The 17820-nt window shown below is 37.2% G+C and overlaps 1 protein-coding gene across 2 annotated transcripts in view; it reads right to left on the bottom strand.

The window, feature by feature from the left end:
• The window catches only part of LOC145678491 (hydroxylysine kinase), a 124909-nt gene extending 109344 nt beyond the window's left edge, over positions 1-15565 (bottom strand). Inside the window, exon 1 of one of the 2 annotated variants that reach the window (XM_081748688.1) lies at positions 15420-15565. Coding sequence is in view for 1 of the 2 variants with exons in the window: in XM_081748690.1 (XP_081604816.1) it covers positions 15420-15509 (90 nt within the window). In the remaining variant the exon portion in view is untranslated. The remainder of the gene's footprint in view (positions 1-15419) is intronic. The other variant, XM_081748690.1, reaches the window with a different exon arrangement.
• Between the last annotated feature and the right edge of the window lie 2255 nt (positions 15566-17820).

Below are 17820 nucleotides of genomic sequence, written 5' to 3'. Positions count from 1 at the left end.
TTGTATTTCAAATTATTACTATGAATCTAAAATTTAAAGTTTCATACTGTGTTAGTTTTCTGTAGAACATTTTTCTGTACATTTCTAATTTTGAAAAAAAAAGTATTTGTTATCATTGTTATGACCATTATTGCTTCTTTATTGTTGCAGACTATTTCGTAACTTGAAATTTTAAAATATTATTCAATCCTTCCGGCAAAGTAAACATGCATACGAATTACCTATATTTGTGTTTTAAAAGTAAAAGAGATTCGTTTGTTCGTTCGTTATTTAGTGATCCTCCTTCTTAATGAAAGGTTGAATACAGTTTTCGAAAAAAAAGTGTATTTTTAACAACTTGAGCCCTATATCTGATTGTAATTGTTTTCTATTTTTAAATTAAAATGAAAAATAAGCATTTACCATGATTTACCACGGGGAAAAAACAGTGGTCTAGCTTTCTTCTCTGTGAGAAGGATGTCAGTAATCAGACAAAAATACTACAGTATTTTATATTTTCAAATAATAACAATAATAATAATAATAATAATAATAATAATAATAATAATAATAATAATAATAATAATAATAATAATAATAATAATAATAATAATAATATGTGTGCCGCGAAAATTCAAGTTACCCTGAAGTGTGCCGCAAGTTGAAAAAGGTTGGGAAACGCTGGACTAAACCATAGTTTCCAACTTTACCCAGTGTAAATAAAGTAGGATTGAAACCCACTCTATCCAGTGTACACCTGAGCGTCATGGGGGGGGGGCTGTATCCCTATCCCCTATAAAATTCCTCTTGGATCCGCGCCTGTTGAAACCAATTCATATTTCATAACTTCATACATGGCACGATCAAGCACTGAATCTATTGAAATCTTACTACATAAAATAATTATCGAGTGTCTACACTTTTTCTATTAAAGCTCATAGTATATTCTATCATAATATAAATTGTCACTCATTTAGTGTGTGCTAATATAACTAGGAATGCGCACGAGACAAGATTTGTGGCTGTCTCGTCTCGAAAATGTGCTGTAAAAGTGATGTCTCGACTCGAAAAATGTATATTTCTCTATTGGAAGTGCCATGTCTCTACTCGAATTTTGTCAGGAAAATCCTGTCTCGATTCGTCTCGTGCGCATCCCTAAATGTAACTCATGACAAAAATGTTTTGTTTTAAAACAAAATTAAACGGTTGAAGTGGACTCTGCCGAGTAGAAGACATCCAATTTATTAAACCGCCTCGCAACTCACTTGGCAGCACACTTAGATTACACTCTTCACCTTTTTCCCATGCTATCTAAAGTATCGGCTAATCTTAAATTCGCATTGCCGATTCGGGTTTTCTAACAAGAATTATTATGTTGCAACTTAATTTGGATGTGAAATCCTGACTTAATTAGCATTTAAGAACTTCGAAGTCTGCATTAAAATCATGACAGAAATATAGTTAAATCTCAGTTCTAAATTTTATGTCTACCTTGCATCTAAATATTTGTGCTGTCATTTCTTTCAATGTTGGTAGGAGCCGAAGTTCCAATTGATCCCAATTTTTCGCTTTAATTCCCTCTATTTGTTCATAAAATTTTAGAGAAATATTATTATTAACAAGCAACACTTCTGAAGTGTAACACTCTGATCTTGATAAAATTTGGAAGGTAGATACTATACATGAAATAAACGAATACGTGTTTCTTATTTTCTGCGGAGAAAAGGGTTTTAAGGGGCAAGAGACCCCACCCACAATTTTGAAAGTTGACGCCCCAAAGGCAAAACCCAAGGAAACCAAAGTAAACGAAATTTTACACACATATTGCAAATATAAAATGAGGGAACACGTGTTTCGTATTTTCCTGGAAAAAACGGTTAGGTGGGGACCGGATCCCTCCAAAACTTTCATCACGAAATATCGAAAGTGATAATAGCAATATGACAAATGTGTGTAAAGGACACAAAGAATTGCAACGAAACTTTGTGTATGAACAACATACCAAAAAATAAAGGCACACTATTTTTTTTTATTTTGTGCTGAGAAACGATTTCAGGGGGCAAAAGCTATCACCCAAAATTTTGAAAGTTAAGGCCCGGAAGGCCAGAGGAAGTGAACCGAACTGAATAAAATTGTGCACAGATATTGTCGACATAAAATGAGGGAATACGTTTTTCTCATTTTCCTGAGAAAAAAAAGAAAACCGTTTAGGTGGGACACACACACCTCCAGAACTTTGATCATGAAATATCAAAACTGCTAATAACAGAAGTGTTTGAAGGACATGACGAATTGGAACGACACATTGTGTAGGGACAATACGCAAAAAATAAACGAATACGGTTTTTCTTTTATTTTCTGCGGAAAAACTGTTTTAGGGGGCAAAAGCCCCCATCCCAAATTTTGAAATTTGAAGCCCAAAATGCAAGAAGAAGTGCACCGAATTAAATGAAATTGTGCGCAGATATTGTAGACGAAAAACGAGATAATTGGGTTTCGTATTTTCCTGGGAAAAGCGGTTGAGTGAGGCACGGACCTTCTAAACCGTTGATTACGGAATATCAAAAGTGCAAATAATTTACGCAAATGTTCCTAAAGAATATGGAGAATTGCAACGAAACTTCGTAAAGGGACTATTTGCAAAACAGTATATGGAACGTGTTTTAATTTTTGCGGAAAAACAGTGTTGGGGCCTAGGTCCCATCCCCCCAAAAAAAGGAAATATTACCGTAATAGGTCAGAAAGGAGTGGACCCAAGCAAATCAAATTGTGTGTAGACATTATATGTAAAATAAGGGCTCTCGTGTTTCTCAAGTGTTCCTATCCGTTTTGCTTCAAATTGGCATACCAATAGCAAACTGGAAATAAATCGACACGTGTTTTTCTTTATGCTGAAAAAACATTGCAAGGGTTAAAGGTGCCTCCTGAAATACTATAAAATACGCTATACTGTTTGTGTTTGCTGTTACTTGATCTGCCAAATTTGAAGAAATCGGATGGAGACACGACACTTGTGAAACACGAGAGGCCATATTTTACATATCTAATATCTACATACAATTGCTTTCGTTTCGGTCCACTTCTCCCGCCACTCAACGCCTCGGTTCACTCACATTTTTTTTTCTTTCAGGAAAATACGAAACACGTATTCCCTCACCTTACCTCTACAATATTAGTGGACATTTCATTCACTTCTTTCCACTTCTTCTTGTCTTTTGGGGTCAAATTCCAAAATTGTAGACGGGGGCTTTTGCCAACCAAAACCGTTTTTAACCAAAATTAAAAAATGTATTCGTTCATTTTTTGCGTATTGTCCATACTCGCAGAGCTCCTCCGTGGCTAAGCGGTTAGCGTACGCGCCTTTGGCGTGGGAGACCCGGGTTCGATTCCCGGCGGGAGCTCATGTGGTTCGGATTCCACGTTAATCAGTAGGTCCACGTCTCATACAGTCTCGCTGCTGAAAGGGACGCTAAACTAAAATCAACTCAACTCAACCCATACCCGCAGTTTGATGCAATTCTTCATGTCCGTTACACGCATCTGATATACTGTTACTGGATATTTTGATATTTCGTGATGAAGGGTTTGGAGGGATCCATGCTCCACCTGGCCGTTTTTTCCAGGAAAATAAGGAAACTTATTCCCTAATTTTGTGTCTACAATATCTGTCCAAATTTCATTCACTTCAGTTCACTTCTTCTTACCTTTCGCGCGTCAACTTTCAAAATTTTGGTTTTGGGTTCTTTTGCCCCTAAAACCGTCTTTCCGCAAAAAAGAAAAACATATTCTTTATTTTTTGTCCACACAGAAAGTTTTGTTGCAATTCTTCATGTCTTTTACACACATCTAACATATTGTTACTAGCATTTTTCATTTTTTGTGATCAAAGCTTTGGAGGGGTCGGTGCCCCACCCAACCGATTTCTAAAGGAAAATACGAAACCCGTATTCACTCTCTTTATGTCTACAAAATCTTTTCACAAATTCACTCCCTTCGGTTCACTTCTTTTTGCCTTTTGGGAGTCAACATTCAAAATTTTGTTTGGGAGGTTTTGCCCCTCAAAAACCGTTTTCCCGCAGAGCATAACAAAACCCGTATTCATTTACTTTCTGCGTATTGTCCATACACAAAGTTATGTTGCAATTGTTTATTTCCTTTACACACATCTGACATACTGTTATTATTACTTTTGATTTTTCGGGATCAAAGGTTTGGAGGGGTCTGTGCACCACCCTACTGTTTTTCCCAGGAAAGTACGAAACTCGTACCCTCATTTTACGTCTGCAATATCTGTGCACAATTTCATTCACTTCGGCCCACTTCTTCTTGCCTTTCGGACGTCAACTTTCAAAATTTCGGGTGGTGGCTTTTTCCCCTGAAACCGTTTTTCCGCAGAACAAAAAAAAAAGTATTCATTTTTCTGCGTATTGTTAATACACAAAGTTATGTTGGAATTCTTCAAGTTGTTTCCACACATCTGACATACTGTTGGTAGCACTTTTAATATTTCGTGATCACAGGTTTGGAGGGGTCCATGCAGCACCCAACCCTGTTTTCCAGGAAAATAGAAAACCGTATTCCCTCATTTTACGTCTACAATATCTGTGTAGAAATTCATTCACTTCGGTTCACTTCTTTTTGCCTTTCGGGCGTCAATTTTCAAAATTTTGTGTGGGAGCTTTTGCCCCCTAATACCATTTTTCAACAGAACATAAAAGAACCCGTATTGCTTTATTTCTGGCGTATTATCTATACAAAAAGTTTCATTGCAATTCTTCATGTCCCTTATACACTTTCTACATACTGTTATTAGCATTTTAATTTTTTGTGATCAAAGGTTTGGAGGGGTCCGTGCCCCACACGACTATTTTCTCCAGGAAAATATGAAACCCGTATCCTCATTTTATGTCTACAATATATGTTCACATTTGCACTCACTTCGATTCACTTCTTGGGGCCGCGGTGGCTCAGTGGTACAGCGTTCACCTCTGGTGCTTGAGGTCCCGGGTTCGATCCCAGCCCCCGCCAAGTGAACTTTGTGGTGGACAAACACCGTGTGCGTGGGTTTTCTCGGGGTTCTCCCGTTTCCTCCCACTTTCTTCATTCCACCATTTCATTCATTACTCATCATCACCGTCTCCTTTAGCCTAACCGGCATAACCGTAGGACGTAAAACTTAAAGATTTCATTTCATTTTTTTTCGATTCACTTCTGTTTGCCTTTCGAGTTCAACTTTCAAAATTTAGGGTGGGAGCTTTTGCCCCCTAAAATCGTTTTCCCGCAGAACTTAGAAAAACCCGTATTCGTTTACTTTTTGCGTATTGTCCATACACAAAGTTATGTTGCAATTTTTCATGTCCTTGACACACATCTGACATACTAGCACTTTTGATATTTTGTAATCAAACGTTAGGGAGGGTCCGTGCCGCACCCACTCCTTTTTTCCAGGAAAATAGCAAACCCATATTCCCTCATTTTATGTCTACAATGTCCGTGCACAATTTGATTCACTTCGGTTCACTTCTTTTTGCCTTCCCGGCGTCAACTTTCATAATTTTGTGTGAGAGCTTTTGCCCCTAAAACCGTTTTTCCGCAGAAAAACCCTTCTCCATTTTTTTTTTTTTTTTTTTTTGCGTATTGCCCGTACATAAAGTTTCATTGGAATTCTTCATGTCCTTTACACAAATCTGATATACTGTTACTAGCACTTTTGATATTTCCTGAGCAAATGTTTGGAGTGGTCCGTGCCCCACCTAACAGTTTTTTCAGGAAATACGGAACTAGAATTCCCACATTTTATTTTCACAATATGTGTGAAAAATTTCATTCACTTCGGTTCACTTCTTCTTGCTTTTTCGGCGTCAAATTTCAAACTTTTGGGGTGGGTTCATTTGCCCCCCTAAAACCGTTTTCCTGCAAAACATTAAGAAAACGTATTCTTTCATTTTTTGCCTATTGTTCATACACAAAGTTTCATTGCAATTCTTCATGTCCTATACACACATTTGAGATATTGTTACAAGAACTTTTATTTTTCGTGGTCAAATGTTTGGAGGGGTCCGTGCCCCACGCGGCCGTTTTTTCCAGGGAAATACGACATTCGTATCCTCATTTTACGTATTCAATATCTGTGAAAATTTTTATTCACTTCGGTTTACTTCTGCTTTTCAGGGGCCGCCGTGGCTCAGTGGTAGAGCATTCACCTCTGGTGCTTGGGGTCCTGGGTTCGATCCCAGCCCCGGCCAAGTGAACTTTGTGGTGGACAAACACCGTGTGTGTGGGTTTTCTAGGGATTCTCCGTTTCCTCCCACTTTCTTCATTCCACCATTTCATTCATTACTCATCATCAACGTCTGTCTCCTTTAGCCTAACCGGTAGTGTTGCCACGAGACGAGACATTTCTCGTGTCTCGTCTCGTCTCGTCTCGTTTACGAGACGAGACACGAGACGGGACAGAGCCCTCTTAGACGAGACACGAGACGAGACAGACTACTTGTCCCGTCTCGAAAACGAGACGAGACACGACACGAGACGGGACGTCTCGTGAAATGTCTCGTCTCGTCTCGTGTCTCGAAAATGAAAACGCTGGCGGGAATGGCCAAGATTGAAATTGCCAGTGGTCATATAGATTGCAAAAGGAAAATTCCCTTTGTGAGAAAACATGTTGAAAAGCCTTCATAGAAAAGTGTCCTCTGTCTATTGAATGAAACAATCGTGATACATGAGCTTCCAGGAATATCATCCTTAATGTCTTGTCCCCAATTCCCCTTGCTGTAAACTGAGCAATTCTCATTTTTTTTATTTCTGGCTGGAATGATGACAAACAAAATCAAAGACAAGGAAGATTTTTACAAGGTCAAGAAACCGAACTACCACCACCATCTATTCAATTTCAAAACTGGGTAAGGTCTACACTTGTCTTTATTCTCTGGTGGCGGTATTCTTTTTGCTATATGAACCGAAAACGGCAATTGAAGTATGTCATCTTGCAACTAAAATGTTGTCTTCTCTCTCTCTCTCTCTCTCACACACACACACACATACACATAAAAACACACTTTTACCATTTTACCAATCGCTCGCTTATTATACAGCAGTCATGTTGTAAAATTCACCTCTTTGCTTGGAAGGCTGGCGGAGGACAAAGAAAACAAAGATATTATCGACGAACCCTTCAAATTGTTTGCTTTCAGCAAATTTATGATACTAATAATAACACTTTAGGTAAAGAAGTTTTACAGGGGGACCTTCGTTTTGTTACGCGGAAATGTTTGATCTGACTAGAGTGCGAAATTGCCCTCTGCTTCCATGTTGAGAGGAGGGGAATACTTCCCTTTCCTAGTGAATAATATTCATTAGGACCTGAATTATCTTCAGAAATTGTTTATTACAGGCATATAAAACCTCTCGAACTTAATAAGTTTAAAGAACATTTGGTATAATATTCATGGAACTCCGTTGAAAACAGAAAATATCATGAGAATGGTCAAAATTCGAACATTGAAGAACATAATTAACAGAAAAGAAATAGGATACCCAAACCATATTTTTAAACCTGCTATAAAATGTATATCCTATATTTTTACTAATTCTCTCTCTGGGGAGGATATTCTCTCCATTTTTTTCAGACTGAAATCCTTTTATCCCGTACGATTTCCCCCCTGACACAATGACAAAAAACAAATGTTGTTAAAATCCATACACATGACCCTTCCGGGACTCAACCCGGGGCCTTCAAGCCGATGGTCTATCGCCGCAGACCGCTCGGCTTGGTATGAAGATGTACGTCGGGACTCAACCCGGGGCCTTCAAGCCGATGGTCTATCGCCGCAGACCGCTCGGCTTGGTATGAAGATGTACGTTGTATGATTGCGAATAGATCCCGACAATATAAGAAACTTTAATCCAAAATGGCCACCCAAAAATCAACTTTTTTTTTCTAGCCATTAGCTAATCTGGGTGTACTGTCATGAGTTTGTTACACAAACGGGGCAACCACCACATAGTAGCACACACCCCGCGGTTATGGGAACAGATTTTAACCATGGAGGTGAAGACTGGCCCCAAGCATTCTTTCGTCCGATGTGTCGTTCAGCTCCCATTACTATGGCACTTTAAGTAGAGCTTAGTGGCTTAGTGTACAGTAACATATAAAATTTCAATCAAATACTTTCCATTACTCAATAAAATTATTTGGTTCCGAGTTTTTTTTTTAAAAAAAAGTAATTGCAACAAATCTAAATATGCTAAAATGGAAAGTAGTTTTTGGATTGTTATGGGTTAACTTTGTGAAACCTAAAGGCTGGAATATATGAAATCAAAGTGAGCACACATATCTATCTCTCTATTTATCTATGTATCTTTCCATCTCTCTCTCTCTCTCTCTCTCTCTCTATATATATATATATATATATATATATATATATATATATATATATATATATATATATATATATATGCAGACACTATAAAGCAAGTGGGCTGATAGTATACGATAGTGTCGGGGATGATGACACCTTTACATCGAACTTTGCTTTTCGTGTAAACATTATTTAACATTAGTGTCTTCATCTTCGACGTACCTATGAGCAATTTACTGTATATTCGTATATTGAAACTGGTGAAACAAATTTCAATGTTTTAGAATGTAAAAAAAAAAGAAGGTAGGGTCGAGAAGCCTCAGACAACTAACAGCAGAGATATATTATCTTGTAAATTGCCTTGTGAGCTTATTTGAATTTATTTTTAAGACCTTTGGGCAACTTTGGCCCACCCCGAATGGATGATGATGGGAAAATTAGTGGAATGAAGAAAGTGGTAGGATACTAGACAACTTCGAGGAAACACACACATTCGAAAAATGAAATGAAATTAAATGAAATCTTTGAGTTTTATGTCCCACGGTTATGCCGATTAGGCTAAAGGAGACAGTGATGATGAGTAATGAATGAAATGGTGGAATGAAGAAAGTGGGAGGAAACGGGAGAACCCTGAGAAAACCCATTTTGTCCACCACAAAGTTCACTTGGCGGGGCTGGGATCGAACCCGAAACCCCAAGCACCAGAGGTGAACGCTCTACCACTGAGCCACCGCGGTCCCACACACATTCAATGTTTGTCCACCACAAAGTTCACATGGCACTAACCGAGATCGAACCGACTACCACATACATCAGAGGTGAAGGCTTCACGGTGTAGCTACCGTGACATTTCTTGTCTTGTGTGTTCTGGGTAATACTTGTAAATACCAATCGAAAGCACTAATGACGCCTATTACAAAACTGTAATAAAAATTTTCTGAATGCATATTCTATGCGAGTTATATGAATATATAGAGTGTCCAGATAATCCGTTTCCACCCCTTGAAATCGCAAACGATAAGACAGATGCCAAAACTGGAAAACACGTGTTTGATCATTTTAAAAGTACAACGTATCAAAGCCACAAGGCCACCCGCAGTGTACTGGGCGGGGTCCAACTCAAAAATTACAAAAGGTAAGGGGGTCAAGTAGCATATCGTTCGAAACTTCTTGGGAAATGAAAGAAGACGGAACAAGTCTCAATACTCTAAAATTACCTTGTGCAGAATAGCGGCCGGTCAAACTGTCAGCAAAAACGTCATTGCAAAGTCGGTGGCCACCCCCAAAAAAATCCTGAAACGGTGAGGCAGATGTCAAAACAGGAAAACATGTGTGTCATCATTTCAAAAGTACAATGATTGGATGTAAAAATATTTGTCTCAGGGTCCTCCACAATGTCCCAGGCGGGGTCATGCTCAAATTGTTCAAATGGCAAGGGAGGTCAAGTAGCACATCGTTTAAAGCTGTTATTAAATGAAAGCAGAAAGAACAAGTATGGACGCTCTACGATAATACTGTGCAAACATCTTGCATTTTAGTTGTTCTTTCTGTAACCGGGTTTTAGTTTATTTTCACTTTAATTCTTGTACTCAACGGAAAGAAAGGAAATGCCCCTACTGTGAGATTCTGCTCTTTGAGCCCAGTAATGTCTAAATAAATAAAAAAATAAAATAAAATAAAAGCAAATTAAGACATAAAGAAAAGAAATGACAACATTTGACATCTTTGAGTATAGAACTGACTAGTTAACATATAATGTACTTCCACGAACATAAATAAGTAGAGGTTGGAGCCATCAGAAGTAAAGACTCTTACCTCTACTTATTTATGTTTATGACTTCACAACAGTGGTACTTATGCTCGTTATCTGGTTTATCAATTATAAAATGATTCAAACGAAAGAATTCCTTGCACCAGGAAGAGTAAACACGTACAAATGTTTCAGAATGAAAACAAGTGCCGATTGCAAAATGGAAAGTGAACGTGCTCAGAAAATCGAAATGAAGATGTACATTTTGACCGGCCGCCATTTTACACAGGGTAATTTTAGAGGATCGAGACTTGTTCGGTGTTCTTTTATTTCTCAACAGCTTTATTTGACCATATTTGCCATTTGAAAATTTTGAGTAGGACTCCGTCTGAAACCTTGTGGAGGATCCTGGGACAAACATTTTTACATCCAATCATTGTACTTTTGAAAAGATGACACACATGTTTTTCTTTTTTGACATCTGTCTTACCGTTTCAGTTTTTTTTTCTTTCTTTGGAGGGTGGCCATAAACTCTACAGTGACGTTTTTGCTTACAGTTTGACCGGCCGCCATTTTGCACAGGGTAATTTTAGAGAGTTGGGACTTGTTCGTCTTCTTTCATTTCTCAAGAAGTTTCGAACGATATACTACTTGACCCCCTTACCTTTTGTAATTTTTGATTGGACCCCGCCTGGGACTCTGTGGGTGGCCCTGGGACAACAATGTTTGCTTTGATACATTGTACTTTTATAATGATCAAAAACGTGTTTTCCAGTTTTGGCATCTGTCTTATCGTTTGCGATTTCAAGGGGTGGAAATGGATTTTCAGGACACCCTGTACATTCATATAACTCGCACAGTATATGCATTCGGAAAATTTTTATTACAGTTTTGTAATAGGCGTCATTAGTGCTTTCGATTGGTATATAAACCATCTTCCACTTCGATATATAATCTCCCTCTCTTCCCTTGTTAGTTGCATCTTGATTAGCATGGTGCAGCCTGCTACATTTTACTTTCGTTCCCATCGTATGCTGCTATATTTTTACGAGACAAGACGAGACAAACGAGACGAGACGGGACAGGACCTCTCGAGACGAGACACGAGACGAGACATGCTTTGCACGAGACGAGACGAGACAGCCTGAAGTCTCGTCTCGTCTCGTCTCGTGGCAACACTACTAACCGGCATAACCGTGAGACGTAAAACTGAAAGATTTCATTTTTTCTTCTGCTTTTCGGACGTCAACTTCCAAAATTTTGTGTTAGAATTTTTCCCTCTAAAACCGTTTTTCCGCGGAAAATAAAAAACAACAATATTCATTTATTTTTTTGTCCACACATAAAGTTTCGTTGCAATTCTTCATGTCCTTTACACACATCTCAGATACGGTTACTAGCACTTTTGATATTTCGTGATCAAAGGTTTGGAGGGGTTAGTGCCCCACCGAACCGTTACTTGCAGAAAAATACTAAAACCGTATTCCCCCATTTTATATCTACAATATCTGTGCACAATTTCATTCACTTCGGTTCACTTCCTTTTGCCTTTCGGGCATCAACTTTCAAAATTTTGGGTTTGAGCTTTTTTCCCTTAAAACTGTTTTTTTTTTCACAGAAAATTTAAATAAATGTTTTCCTTTATTTTTGGGTATTGTCCATAGACGCAGTTTGATTAAATTCTACATGTCCTTTACACACATCTGACATGCTGTTACCAGCACATTAGATTTTCCGTGCCACGTTCCGTGCCCCACCTAACCGTTTTTTCGAGGAAAATACGAAACTCGTATCCTCATGTTACGTTTGCAATATCTGCGCTTAATTTCGTTCACTTCGGTTCACTTCTTGCCTTTCGGACATCAAGTTTCAAAATTTTGGGTGGGAGCTTTTGCCCCTAAATCCGTTTTTCCGCAGAAAATTTAAAAAGGCCGTATTCCTTTAGTTTTTGCGTATTTTCAATACAAAATGTTCCGTTGCAATTATTCCTGTCTTTTACACACTTCTGACATACTGTTACTAGCAGTTTTGATATTTCGTGATAAAAGGTTTGGAGGGGTCCGTGCCCCACCCAACCGTTTTTTCCAGGAAAATACGAAACTCGTATTCCCTCCTTTTACGTCTACAATATCTGTGCACAATTTTATTGACTTTGGTTCAGTTGTTCTTGCCTTTCGGGTGTCAACTTTCACAATATAGAGTGGGGATTTTATATTAAAACTTACGTAACTTTATGTAACTTTTTCTTTTTTATGAGATTCTTTTTTTGGGAGGTGAGGAGAGAAATGTTTTCCTCTGATATGTGTCTTTTGTCATTCATCTTTTTTGAACTGCTTAAGTAAGATCATTTTGTAACTTTGATGTCATCCATCTCCGTCATGATAATATTATTGTCATTTTTAACAATTTGTTTTATTCCCTCATTTGCAGTCTGCCACACTGATATATTTATTACAAAATTGAGGTTTGGTCCAGCGCCTTTCGAATTCGGAACCAACCCAACCGCCGAGCTTTTTGGGTTGCCTGCTATTGCAGGAAAATGAGAATTGCAGGTGGTAATGCACTTTTGGAGTCGTGTATACATTTAAAACAATAATATCACACCACCGTCCCTTAATAGTAATAATAGAAAGTCTGTCAGTAACAAATTCAATCCGTTTAATTGCTGGTAATATACGTTTATGAACGAAAAACCCTGTTCCTAACTGGTGATTTTTATTTCCTTCCCCGTAAAAGAACGTAAAATTTCTGGAATTCACAGATCCATTTCCATCCCACCTAACTTCCCGAACTCCTACTACGTCCACCCTGTATTTCTCTAACTCACTCGTTACGGATTTTAACGCGCCTGCCCTATAAAGACTCCAATTATTCCATGTTCCAAATCTCATGTCCATTTTCTTTTGCTGAGGTCGTGCCAAGTTATCAGTCCTTGTCCGAGGCTTTTGTGAATATTTCTGAACAAGTGCTTTTTTTAAAAAACGAGTTTCAAAATCAATATTTTCCTTTCGACGCTCCTGAATCCTTAAATCTCGACTAGTGGTAGAATAAGTCATGAGGTGCTTTCACGAACAGTGCAGTATTTTGGAGGAAAGTTTCTTCCTTTTTTTTTTTTATACCAGGCTGCCTACATGTAAGATTTGAATTGTTCTTCTTGGAGAGCAGCTTATACAAATTTCATTGATATAATAAGAAAATAATTAATAGAAAATACACTTTGACACTGCAACAATCTTAAAACACCTAAGGGGCGCGGTGGCTCAGTGGTAGAGAGTTCACCTCCGGTGCTTCGGGTCACTGGTTCGATTCCAGCTCGTGCCGTGTTGATTTTGTGGTAGACAAACACCGTGCTCGTGGGTTTTCTCAGGGCTGTCCCGTTTCCTCCAACTTTCTTCATTCATCCATTACTTTCATTTCTCATAATCACCGACTCCTCTACCCTAACAGGCATGACTGTGGGACGTAAAACTGAAAGATTTCATTTAATTTTTTTCTTAAGACACCCTCGTCAGTCAGCAAATCACGTGCAAAACTGAAAAAGCAGTTATTTCTTAGGAAAACATTACCAACTATCAAGTTCAGGGTTATGAAGCCAAATTTTCGAACATAAAGCGACCTTGGCCAGAGTGATTCGTCTGTTAAGAAATAACACGTAGTAGCTTCAATTTATAATATAAAAACATTTGATATTGTTTTTGCAGTAACCAAGAACCGACAGGGGATATAAATTTCTTAGGAAAATATTACCCACTATCAAATTTTCGGACATAAAGTCATCTTGACCAAAGTGAGTGCCTCCGTTCACAGATACCACAGAATGGTACCAATTTATAATGTAACATTTGAGTTTCTCTTTGAAGTAACCAATAACCGACAGGGGGTAATAATATCCTAGAAACTTTTTACTCCCTACCAAATCTTCGGATTTAAAGCCATTTTGCTCAAAGTGACTGTGTCTGTTAAGAGATACTAGGGAGTGGTATCAATTTATAATGTTACATTTCAGTTTCTCTTTAAAGTAACCAATAACCGACAAGGGGTAATAATTTCCTAGGAAATTTTTAACCCCCTACCAAGCCTTCGGATTTAAAGTCATCTTGCCCAAAGTGACTCTGTCTGTTAAGAGATACTACTGAGTGGTATGAATTTATAAGGCAACATTTGAATTTGTCTTTGAAGTACCCAATAACCGACAGGGGGATAATAATTTCCTAGGAAATTATTACCCCCTATCAAATCTTCGGATTTAAAGCCATCTTGCCCAAAGTGAGTGCATACACTGAAAGATCACATTCAATAAAATGAATTTTTAGTGTGACTTCTGACTTTTCCTTTGAAATTACCAGAAACCGACAAGGTGGGTAAAGATTTCCAGAGGGTAAAACTTTCCTGGGGGTAAAAGTTTCCAGGGTTAAAAAATTCCTGTCACCAGCTTTTTTATTTTGCAGAGTTGCAACCCTAGTTCCTCTTAAAATGTAATATTAACCCTGATATGTTATTCAGAAGATGATAGGAAAAAGGATTTAGAGTATATAAAGCCTATCTAGGAAACCTACAAAAAATATCTCAAATTTACACTGTATATAATATTTTAAGTCAGTTTCAACAACTTTTTCTTCTTTAAAAAACCTTTCCTTCGGAATTTAGGCCTACTTTCAGATTTGATTTTGGATGGCTTCAGGTAAAATGCTTAATTTACAATTTAAAGTAGATACATGATTATTGCAGGTGTCATACAATATTAAAACATAACATGTAAGCTACCGAAAAATGCTGTTGTATTATAAACATTTTATCCAATTTAAACTGCGGTAAACACATTCAGATTTTCAGGATACGTCACTGCTTTCCTAACTATTTTGGAAGTAGCAACATAAGCCTCAAGTGTCAGGGCAACGTTCTTGTTCCAAGTCGTAGAGAAAGGCAACCAGTATCATTGGCGTCTCTGGCATGTAAAATTTGGGGGGGACATCAAAGGAAATGATCTAACTGCTAGTATCTCAGTGGAATTTTAGATTGTGTCACTTCAAAATATTGGGGGGACGCGTCCCCCCCTTCCCCCCCGCCAGAGACGCCCATGACCAGTATAATTCAACCTTGAAAGAGACGAAGATACGGTTAGCCTTTCATATTACTCCTATTATTTTCAGATGAAAACAATTTCAACGCTTTTGTATCTAATGTCTGCTACTACCAATATAGGCTAAAATAAAATTTTGTTATATTTCCCTTTTCTTATATTCATGAACAGCAATATAAATATTTTAATTAGATTAGTAAGCTTTCTTATAAAACATACAACAGAAACAGTTTTTCTCATTCTTACTTACATTTTTTGTCCTTGGACTGTGAGCTGTGTTCTTTAGATTCGCTAACGATCTCTGAGAAGTCCTAACAAGAGATAAATCATGTGATGTCATCGTACGCGTAATCAGGGAGCACGTGTACTGCGTGCGTATCATAAGTCCGTGATTAAGAAGAACGAAAAACAACCATATGTTTTGATTGGCACATCCCTCTTGAGAGGTTGTCGTCCTCTTGTTTTCACAGGAGAGTGTGCTTTATCTCCGCCAACTGATTCTTCATACGTGTGTACAAGAACAAAATTGAAACAAATAAAATTAAATATACTCTAGCTACGTTTGTGATAATTTATTTTCTATTTAACAAATTGCAACTCAATCAACGGATAATTATCTATCCATATTTAATTAAAATTATATATGGGCAGAATTACGCCGAAAGTTTACTAATTAAGTCTCTTTGGAGGACCGAGGCTATATGAATAAAGTTACTAGATGACCTGATCAATGATGCCAACCTTAAACCTTATAAAATCTCGTCTTGAAAGGCAGAAATTCCCATTTTGCTCTTAAACTTCCAAAATCTATACAAAATTTCCAAAATAAAAAAAAATATATGAAAATTGAAATTGCTATATCACTTATTTTTTCTTACATTTGAGTGAATTATTCTAAAATTCCTAATAAGTATTTTCTTGATTAAAATACTATCGACATTGTTCGATATTAAATCGATAATCATGTCTGTTGTTATGTATGGTTGCGAAACATGGTCGCTTACACTGAGGGAAGAACATAGACTGAAAGTATTTGAGAACAAGATCCTGAGACGAATATTCGGACCCAAGAGGAACGGGAATGGTGAATGGCGGAAACTTCATAACGAGGAACTACATAATTTATACGGTTTACCCAACATTGTTAGGGTCGTCAAGCCTAGGAGGCTTAGGTGGGCAGGTCATGTAGCTAGAATGGAAGAAAGTAGAAACGCTTTCAAAGTCTTGACTGGAAGACCAATTGGAAAATGACCATTAGGAAGACCTAGGCGCAGATGGGAGGATAATATTAAGATGGATCTTACAGAGATTGGAACACAAAGTAGAAACTGGATGCACTTAGCTAAGGATAGAAGTCAGTGAAGAGCTTTTGTGAACGCGGCATTGAACCTCCGGGTTCCATAAGCCATAGAGTTAGTTAATTTTATTGACATTGTTGGTGAAAACAAGCAAATTTTTATGCCATAACGTTCTGCTGAACGTAATGGAGCTAGACAAACTTTATTCTCCAATTATTTTGTGTGGGACGTTTCAGAAATTGACTATTCTTTCTTTGGTAATTTAATTTCTTTCATTCATGGTTAAAAGAAAGTACAATTTATGTTCCTTGTTGCTTGTGTTTTCAGATAAATCACTTTCACGCTAACATATAATTCCCAATAACAAAATTTGACAATTAGCCCTGATTTCACGTTTATTCAAGTGTCATTAGCTTACTTCCTGCTTATAGAGAACTCTGTTGAGGCCAACGAAATAAATATATGGAAAATGCCGTATATGCTGCCAAATTTTTACGAAAATTTCCTTTATCCCTATTTGAAAAATTAATGTCATAAAAATAGCATAAAATGGGATTTTTCCCATCGGTTGACATCATTGGTCCTATTTAGTACGGAAAGTGTTTTATTTTTGGTAACTGTCCCGTCTTATCTTCAACTGAAGTCAGGGCCACTGTTCGTAATTAAAGGGAAATTTCGTAGGTAAATTTAGGAAAAAGGGAAAAGTTTGGATAAAAGGTGAAAATCCAGAGTAATTCTCGGGCTGACTAATTGACTAATACAAATGCTTAAATTTTTCTTTGTTCTTCAAAAATAAACCAACACAATAACAATAGTTCGTGTGTGTGTGTGTTCAAAGTAGCACCCATTGCCGGTTGGGAGTATTTGTGTATATTTTTGTAAAGAAAATAATGGAAAAAGTAAAAAGGATAAAAGCAAATGAATAAAAATATGGTTGATACTTCCTTTATTATAGCTAAATTAATCTTATTACATAACTTCTGTCGTAGGAATTGGACATTTAACAAACTAGGGAAAATTTATAATAATAAAAGGGAATTTTTTGTATCAGTCGAGGGATATTTTCTTAACGAATCCTACGAACACTGGTGGAAGCAGGAAAATGTCCCTATTTTTTTAAAAAAAAATACCCTAGTTATTTTACTGTGTGTTACACAGTCATTACTACCTTTTTTGTCTTATAAAACTTTACAAGATTGATTGTGAACACTAAAGATTTAACTAATTAATAATACATATTCTATTTGAAAGTATTATTTTTTAAAAAAGAAACACAATAACTATTTTGTGATGATGGTAAAGAAAATCAAAAGAAACTAGAAAGTAAATCACTCTTCACTATTACTTATTTGA

Source organism: Thermobia domestica, chromosome 2, assembly GCF_964235325.1.
Source record: "Thermobia domestica chromosome 2, izTheDome1.hap1.1, whole genome shotgun sequence".
In the NCBI taxonomy this organism is placed as follows: Eukaryota; Metazoa; Arthropoda; class Insecta; order Zygentoma; family Lepismatidae; genus Thermobia; species Thermobia domestica.
This window is presented reverse-complemented; position numbering and strand designations above follow the sequence as displayed.